At 36.7% G+C, this 9,707-nt stretch overlaps 1 protein-coding gene across 1 annotated transcript in view; it reads right to left on the reverse strand.

The window, feature by feature from the left end:
- Gycbeta100B (guanylate cyclase soluble subunit beta-1-like) overlaps positions 1-3,650 on the reverse strand; it is a 123,260-nt gene extending 119,610 nt beyond the window's left edge. The window contains exon 1 of the mRNA XM_090373395.1: positions 3,522-3,650. Within this exon, the coding sequence (XP_090229521.1) occupies positions 3,522-3,524 (3 nt within the window). The 5' untranslated portion in view covers positions 3,525-3,650. The remainder of the gene's footprint in view (positions 1-3,521) is intronic.
- Between the last annotated feature and the right edge of the window lie 6,057 nt (positions 3,651-9,707).

Consider the following 9,707-nt stretch of genomic DNA (forward strand, 5'->3'; position numbering starts at 1 on the left):
ACTTTCTGGGTTCCTTGTGTGTGTTCTCTTGGAAGTCTATTGCTGCTAGACTGTTATGCAGGGTCTTTGGCATAATATCATACCGGAGGTTGACACGATGGTTGGGATGGTAGTTACTTGTTGGATATGCCACATTTCTTCGATCTCCTGGTTTAGGCCCGCGTACCACCTGCCTATAATTGTTATTATTATAATGTTTTTTTGTTTTTTTTTTGTGCTGAACTAAGCACCACTTGCTATTGGGTCTGCGCACGTAGCACAGTGGTGTCGTCGCTGTCCTCCTCACACTGGCAGAAAAGGGCCGGATTCGAATCCCGTCGATGACGCGAGGAACTTCTATGGGCTTTTTTCACTCCGTGGCTGAGTTGGTTATTCTCAAGCGTAGATAGCAATGTTTTTTTTTACCGAGAAACTGGGGTTTTTCGTCCAGCAAAGCAGACAGATCGACCAGAAAACACACACAGTTTGCAGACACAGTATACATGGGTAGTAGAAAGTTAATTTCCAGGTGACCTTAATATAATAGTTGAGTTTTTTTTTTTTTTTTAGCTTAGTTTATTGGTTCAACTGTTTCTGTAGTGTCAATAACAGTACATGGCTTTTGCGACTACTGTATTTAACTTGACATACTGAAGTGATTCCCAACTAGACAGGAGAATAGAGGACCATACAAAGTTGTCTTTGCGAGAAGGGTTTGTAACCTGGTGACCATTAGCAACAATCGGGTCGTCCAATGCTGTCTGCGACAGATCTATATCAGTTATGTTAAAAACGTTTGGCCAAAAATCCTTACTCTACTCTTTATATATATATATATTTGAATAACGTTTAAAATAGTTGGAAACTGAATCTTTCATGATAAAAATAAAATAAAAAGGTACAGCAAACATCAAAGGCAGCAAAAAGCATATTCCTCTACATGATGCTTAAAATATAACCATACAAATAAATTAGAATGAGAGTAAAAAATAAAATGCCAGCAGTATGGCAAGACAAGAGCGAAAATAGTCGAAATTAAACTTAAGAATCAAACCAAACAGGGAGGGAAGAGAGGGGTAACAAGAGCAAAAATTTTCGCTCTTGTCTTGCCATACTGCTGGCATTTTATTTTTTATTTTTAACTCTCTTTCTAATTTATTTGTATGGTTATATATATATATACTCGTATAACACTGGCATATACACTATCCTTTCAAAATTTAGGAGCATTCCGCTGATGTGGCTATGAAATATGCAAATAATTCCTATAAAAGTGGTCTCCAGTTAGCTTGGAATTCATTTCAGACGTGTATACGCTGAATGATGAGCACATGGATAGAAAACAATTTCAGAGGAGAATGACTGCGAGATGTCATCATGTGGGAAAAATGTCTCTACGCGATTCTGTTCAGGAATTAAACATTTCCAAATCGACAATCGGAAACTCCCAAACAATCGAAATAGACGAAGTAACCGGCGCCTTAAGACGACTGGTTATCTTCACACCTTCAGGCCCCTAGAGAACCTGAATTTGGAGCCGCCACAAGCAAACCTGTATGTGTTTCCACAACTATTAAAGATCTGCATGCCATTAATTTTCATTGAAGAGCTGCAATACACAAGCTGCCATTCTGATAACAAACAAACAAAAAAAAAAAATGCCCACGATGATTGTGGAACTAGCGGAAATTGGTCGTCTGGAACAATGAGTTACGATATGCTTCTTTCTGTCTGATGGACCTATTCAGGTATGGAGAACTCCTGTAAAACGCTTGCTAGTTGGGCGTGTTGTCTCAACTATGAAGTTGGAAGGAGGAAATGCTATAGTCAGGGACAGTTAATATAGACTAGGTATGCTGGTCGCAATGTGCGTAATCTGATGCTTCCTACCTTGATGTTCTGGACAATTCTGTTCCTACATTGTAGAAATTTTATGGAATGCTTTAAAAGAATTGAACACAATACTATATAAGACATTAACAGCAAGTCTTTCAGGACGCATTGAAGTTTCTGTGGTCAAAGGTAGACCAGCACGCTGTTAATTTTTCTGAATAAATATACAAGTCTGTTATAAAGTCATTTTCCACTTTTAAAAATTAATAACTCGAAACTGTAGGTTATATTAAAAACAGTTTTTTCATTGTAATCACTATATTATGTAGAATTTCTTTAATCAATAAAAACAAAACAACAACAACAACAAACGTTAGTTCAAAGTTTAATCACGACGGGGCTAAGCTATTCACCCCAATAAACGAATTAGCTTTTGAGTTCGTTATAAAAAGGAACGATTCTGGGATCGGAGAATTCGTGTGTTTGCTTATTGTGGTCTTATTCTTCGTGATCAAGATACAAATTGAAGCTGTAGCCCTAACTTAATATCATTGGTGCTTACTAAAAATGGTTTCATTTACAAATTGTATTTTACACTGCAGTTGGCACTAACTGTTTGTTGGAACAGTATTTTCATTGGGATTTCTAGTAAATTTTTGAAGCGGGGTCCTTTATGAAGTAATTTAACTGGAACATACGAGTATAAATGCTTTGTAACTGACGCCAGCCACAAAGCATTTACAGTTTCAATTTTATCTCTTATTTGGGTTTTTGTTAGCTTCTAGAAGCTTGCTTCTCTTTTTCTTCTTTTTTTTTTAAAGCATGGGCTTGTTACATTGGCAAACTGTATAACAGGTCTGCAATACGGAGGGTGGCAAAGAGTTAGGTGGGTCCTGATTACTGCATGATTTATTTATTTTGCTGTTTTTAATATTGATTATGTAATCTGTATAGGTTAAATTCAAGCTAGTCGAACTTACAGTTGTTTACATGCTAATACATACAATGTTTATATTTGCAATTGTTTGCTTAACGTTATTTTTTTTAACGATTCGTAACGTTTACTTCTGGTTTAATTCAAGGTATTTTAGAACATTCCCTGAATGTATTGAATTAATTATCTATTCTGAGGCAATTACTAGTTAGCGTTGGCCACAAAACACCGATATATATTCTTCAGTTGTTATTACATTTGGCTGACGGGCAATTAGGACAACATCCACTGTATTTTTACTCCAGTAAACAATAATTAATTTATTTATTTACGTTATTTTCAAACATAATAATCTAACGGAATCAGAAATTAAAATTTAAAGGCTTAGAATCGCAAATTAAAACACCTTATCTTTTGACATATAAATAACTCTGAATAAAAGCATTTCATTTTCTTGACATATAAATAATTGCAAGCTCGATAAGCTTGCAGATGCAGATTTGCAAATTTTCTTTCTCCATTATTAATCTATTGTATATATGAGCATCAACATGCTACAGTATATGTGTGTGCCGAAATCTTACGAACTTTAATATGCGATTACTGACAAATTTCGGGCTACTAATGCACAAAACGGAGATAACCTGCTTTTATCCTGTCATCCCAATGCACAATACACCGAGCGATGATGAAAATGGAAACTGGCTATTAAAATTACTTTAGTACTTGTGATATTGGAATAGAACACTACAACGAAACCTGATGTTCGACTTACCATTGCGTCAGGTTGTATCTATTCTCTCCCAGGTATATACGCCAAATAAACAGACGAGAGAGCAAGATCGACTCTCCTTCACAGGTTTATTCGACGGAGGAGGAGATGGCTGCTTGCAGTAAATCCCGGTGTTGGTTGATCACAAAGCAATCGATTTTCTTGCCTCGATTTAGCGCTGACTTTGCTATATGGATAGTTGCGACATCTAGTATCAGTAAACAGCAACTGTTTGGCTCATCAAATTTCTGAGATACTATATTAGAAAATAATAAGAAATATTTAAGAATATGTATATAAAAAAATTACTGTGTTAGAAAATAATAAGAGATAATTAAGAATTAAAAAACAAACAAACTTAATACTCACTGACCACTGTAAAAAGAATCACATTTCACTCGAGTTATTATTATTACCTTAGGTGTGTTTCGAACAGAACTGTATAACGTTGCTTGTAAATAAATCTATCCGATAAATCCAAAAATAAATACAACCGATAGGAGCTGACAGGCCTGCTCCTATCGGATGTAGAATCAATTGCACTTTATGCGTCTCCAGTCTAGTCTTCTGCCCCGCTGCCGTATATAAACAGATTCCTCGCAATCGAGTACTGGATAATGAGACGGATGAATAGGGTAATCGGCAATCCATTCACCATCTTCAAGGTAGTATTATATGTATATCAACCAAAATATCATCTCCTGGCGACTTCGCATAGCATCGAACAACGTCCTCTCAATTTCTCAAATGCTTACCGGAGTGACTGATGTCCCAAGACTTCGAGGTCTCACGCTACCTCACGTGCCGGACACAGTCATGGCAGCCGATATCTTCCATTACTTTCTGTGCTATACAACCTCTCCTGCCTAAAGAATTTTTTTCCCAAGAAATACAGTAAACCTATTCAATTCACTGAAGACTGATCCAGCGAAATACTGTCAGAGTAAGCAATATAGAGTGAAGAGCCGATCTGAAGCCCACAGCTTATTTCAGCTAACTTACCACAGCTAACTTGAGCATCCCGAAGGAAAATTGGTATTTTTTCATCTTTGCCCAACCTCAATTCCTTGGATTAGAAGACAGAAGATGGAATACTGTATAGCATGAATTTTAACAACATATAATAACAGCCTATTCAAATCTTGATCAAAATCAAGAAACATAAAATTAATGTCTAATCACTATTTTTGTAAAATTTTGTAAATCATTCTCTGAATATTTATTGTAAGCATTGTGAATAATTGTTATTTTGCCTTTCGGTACACCCTTCTAGTCGGTGGCTGTGTAACAGGGGTGAAAGCAAACCTTTGCTTAATGAGAAATATGTTACAATTTTGATGATTGAGAGTCAGTCAGGTAGCAAAAACTACCACCTTTGTGGCTCTATGGAAAGAGTGGTTCATCCCAGAGAAGTAAAATTTGGTGTATTTCGTCTCAAGGGTAAATTCTTTCAGAAATCAAGGATTTTAATCTTCTGGCTTTTTCACATTCAGAGATAAGAGGTGTGAAAACAGGTATTGTTGGTTCGAGGTGCAGGCAGCTTGTTAATAACTTGTCTAGGTGCGCTGCTGTTGTTGTTGTTATTTGGTTTTTAGGAGCATTAGCAACTAAGGCCATATTGCTCCGGGGATATGCGGTGGTCATTCCCTGACCTTTCATCATCCTCCACATTTGGTGGTCACGGGCTCGAACCCCGGTCTAATCAAGAAGCGTGTGCTACGCACTGCTGTAGGGGCGCTGCCACGCCCTTTGATTATTTAGAGATTAATACGCAATAGGGAAATATTTCTCTAGTAATAGTATACAATTACCTTGAAAAATGACAAAATTACATTTCTATTGTGTTCGATCTGTACATTCCAGCAAAAATTTCGACTGTTAATTCTTATTTAAAAAAATTACAATGTTTAAAATGATCCTCTACATTGTTGTTCTGGGAAGTATTTACCGTGCAAATGATATCACTTTAACTGAACTTTCACTTACTATGGACATTTTATAGTGCAAAAAAAAATTGCATATTTACTGCTTATGAAGAAAATAAAGAAGAAACAATGAAAGTACCGACACAGCAATAATTATTGAATATTAGCTATAAATGTGAATATATTTACAAACGATACCAATATATATAATAATCGATGACCTTTACATTGATGGAACTCAATTCCGTCACAGACCGATAGAATTTCAAATGGCCTCTTTAATCTGGGTTGTGGTTAGCCGATCTCAGGTGGACGGTGTAAGGTTTCTCGGTGAGTTATTCTGGGATTTTTATCCCGCACAATTTGCAAATCGGCCGTGAACACACTTGTTCAGACATAACAACAATAGTGCAACATGGCCTAAGGTCGATGCGCCTAAAACAAACAACAACATAAATGTTGCGGTCTGTAAACAAATCTGTTTCATAGAGTGCTGCTAGCTCGCTATTTTGTTTTTTACTGCATTTCTGCCATGATCTGTTCGAAATGTTGTGTTGTAAAATAAACGATTCTACGAGTTCGTTTAGGGATATTCAAACTTTATAAACTTTTTCAATCAAGCAGACGTATGTACCTGTTTACTAACTGTTTCATGTAGGAAATGGAGGTGAGATTTTGCTTTTGTGTCTTGTCATTAGTTGTATATTTGAATGATAATTATCCGAAACTAATTGAAGGTTCGCCAATTAGTTCGGATAATCGATTTTGAGCCCTCATTTTGTATATTTTTTTAGCCGAAATGGAACTAATTCAAATTTTATTCGAATAAAATAAATTTTTAAAAAAGCATTCCATTATTAAAAATAAACTTAAACTAAAAATCGAATAAAAGAAAAGAAAGCACACCTTAAATTTAATATCGTTTTATATTAGATCCAGTGGATTTCGAAACGGAAGCTGTGCTCAGTTCTTAAGTTTGAGAAACTTCTCGTGAGACTTGTATTATCAGATGATAGCAGGCGCCTCCGTAGCCAGGTGGGAAGGAGCAGCAGTGCGTAGCACACGCTTCTTGATTAGACCGGGGTTCGAGCCCGTCACCACCAAATACGGAGGATGCGGAAAGGTCAGGGAATGACCACCGCATATCCCGGAGCAATATGGCCTTAGTTGCTAATGCTCCTAAAAACAACAACAACAACAACAGATGATAGCAATCAGTTATGGCAAATGACAGACGCGTTCTATTTGGCTTCTTAGTTTTGGGTAGAGATGACTTTTATGATTATGATTAATAAAAATGAAAACGTATTTCATTTCAAACTATTAGTTCCATAACAATTTGAATTAGTTCCATTTCGATATGAGCATTTGTTTTTTATATGTCTGATGGGTCATAAAATGAAGTTTTGCTCAATCCCAAAGTTCAATTCAGTTTGGAAGACCAGGAAATTTCAACATTTTGAAGTTTCGTACGCACCTCCTAAAGACGTTCAATCTCACTATGAGAAGATCACCCACATTCAAACTTATTATCTGTATAGAGACAAATCAATCTTTTTTTTTGTCAGAGACATAATCCAGTTCTGTGGTTAATTTTAACAATTCGGTATTGGTTGTTGTTATTTGGTTTTTAGGAGCATTAACAACTAAGGCCATATTGCTCCGGGAATATGCGGTGGTCATTCCCTCCCTGACCTTTCCGCATCCTCCGTATTTGGTGGTGACGGGCTCGAACGCCGGTCTAATCAAGAAGCGTGTACTGCGCACTGCCGCTCCTGCCCACCTGGCTACGGAAGCGCCTCGGTACTGGCATCGTTAGGAAACTTTATCTCTTCCTTGAATTTAGACGTGAGTTCAGTTTATCACTCAAAACTTTTTCCGATTGTTGGTATGTCCAAAGCGGAGCCGAAATTCACACTGGCCAAGAGGGACTTTTCATTTACAGCGTCATTTGTTAAAACGTTTTTTTTTTTTAAATCGGAATTCCATCTCATTAATTAGATTCACATTATTCATTCATCAGGATTTTTTACCATCACCAGTTAAGGCTTTGTTTAATGATTCTAAAACATTCGCTAAATCTTTATCCGAACTAGCCAGTCTTGATGGATTTGCAATGACTATTCTTTTGGTTTTGATTTGCCGTAAGCGTGAACCTGCTTCATCCCCCCCCACTTCTCTCCTCAGAAAAAGTTTGAAAACTCAAGAGTCTTTCCCTTTCCTAGTACAGATTTTCTCTGATAAGTGTTGACTTTTGCTGTGGTTTCTGATATTTATATTCTGTTACCAATTTTTCTTTAATAGCTCACTAAATACTTTGAATCGATTTAGTTCGGATAGATTTAAGTTTACCTAGCGAAACATTCACTTCCATTTCTCAACTGTTGGGTCTCTCTTCCTTCCTTACAAACTGAACAAAATATAGGTTTTCTTTTCGTTGCTCTTAATGAGATAGCGAATGTGTATCCTGCTGGCAATTACTACGGTGCTCGATACTGGATTAGTTCAGACATTGCTAGTTAGACCCGGTCAACAGCTTTATGTGTTTATATCCATACAACGAGCCAGTTATTAACAAGAAGTGTAGAGTACTCAAAACAATTTTCCTTCAAGGGACAGGAAGAAAAGATAAATGTTTCGTTGTACATTCAGTTGTTGTTATTGGGTTTTAGGAGCATCGGCAACTATGGCCATGTTACTCTATGTATATTGTTTGTAAATTGCGCGTATGTTCTGATGTTGATTTTCTGTTTGCTGGACGAAAAACCCGAGTTTCCGAAAAAACCATGCTACCCTCGCCTGAGAACTAACTCAGCCATATTATGAAAAACACCCATAAAAATTCCTTCCGTCATCGACGGGATTCCAACTCAGCTCTTTTCTGCCCGGTGTAGGGAGGACCGTGATCCTTCCAACTGTGCTACCCCACGACGGCGCACATTCACTATACGGATGAAAAAATCATAATGAAGTGTTATTCAAAAATTGTGATTTCACAAAGAGGATATTAGGAAGCGTTGTAAACTAAATGCTCATTTCAAAATATTCTCTGAATACTTAGTTCCATAATATCAAATTAGCAACTGAATTATGCTCTTTTAGTATATGTTTCACTAAAATGAATATGTTTTAAAAGTTAAGGATTTCTGCTTAATGGATCAGGAAACTGACCCATAAAACAGGCCATTCATATTAGTAGTGGCAAATAATGCAAGAAAACAATCTTATAAAGTATCAGCAAACAAAAAAAAAGAAAACTTTCCACATCATCCACCCACTTCAATAATTTGTCTAGTTCTTCCTTGAAGTTATTCACACTACTGATTTCACAGACTCCCACTCACTGGCTGAAAGAAACTTACGCACATCTGTCCTGCAACCATCCTTTCTAAATTATGAATCCATTTGCCTAATTTGTCTGGATCTTATTGTAGTAGCCTATCCTGAGTACTGTGATTAACTACCCTGCCAACCTTCTATCATCTGTAAACTTAGACTTAAGCCTGATATGCCTTCATTAATATTATTAATAAATATGGAAAACAACAATGGGCCATCATTGAATCCTGGGGACTCTACTAATAATATTAGTCCACGAAGAGCAGTGCCCATTAATAACTACTCTTTGTCTTCTCCCACTCAACCATCCCTTTATCCATAGCAGTAACTTTCCCTTAATGTCAACACTGCTCCCAATTTATACAGACGTTTTTTATGTGAAAGAGTATCAAAAGCTTCCCTGAAATCAAAGTATAGGATATGAATTGTTTTTTTTTTGCAAAGTATTCCTTTGTTCCAATCAGATTGGTCAGACAAGATCGCCCCGTAACAAATCCATGCTTTGACTGCAGTATAATTGCATTCCTGCCTAGATGGTCCTGTATTATTTTTTAACCAGTGACTCCATTATTTTCCTTGGAACAGTAGTTAAACTAATAGGTTTGTAATTACGGATGTCATGTCTTTTGATCCTCCTTTGCGAATTGGGAATCTGGACTACATCTGCAGTCCAGAGGGACCTCTGAATCTAGAAATGCTCTCATAATTATGGCTACTGGTTTCCTTAACCCCTTTGCTGCCTCTCTTAATATAACTAGGTAGATTCTGTCCACCCCAGGCGGTTTTAATATGTTTAGTTTCAAGAATTTCGTTCCTCTTCCCGTTCCTCTCAGTTATCACAAATTAATTCTGCTACCTGTTAGAGTTTGATAAACTTCTGGCATCCCCTTTCCTAAAGAATTCCTCATCTGTGTATGTAGATGTG

This window comes from Mastigoproctus giganteus, chromosome 5 (assembly GCF_048544385.1).
Source record: "Mastigoproctus giganteus isolate SK-2022 chromosome 5, ASM4854438v1, whole genome shotgun sequence".
Lineage (NCBI taxonomy): Eukaryota > Metazoa > Arthropoda > Arachnida > Uropygi > Thelyphonidae > Mastigoproctus > Mastigoproctus giganteus.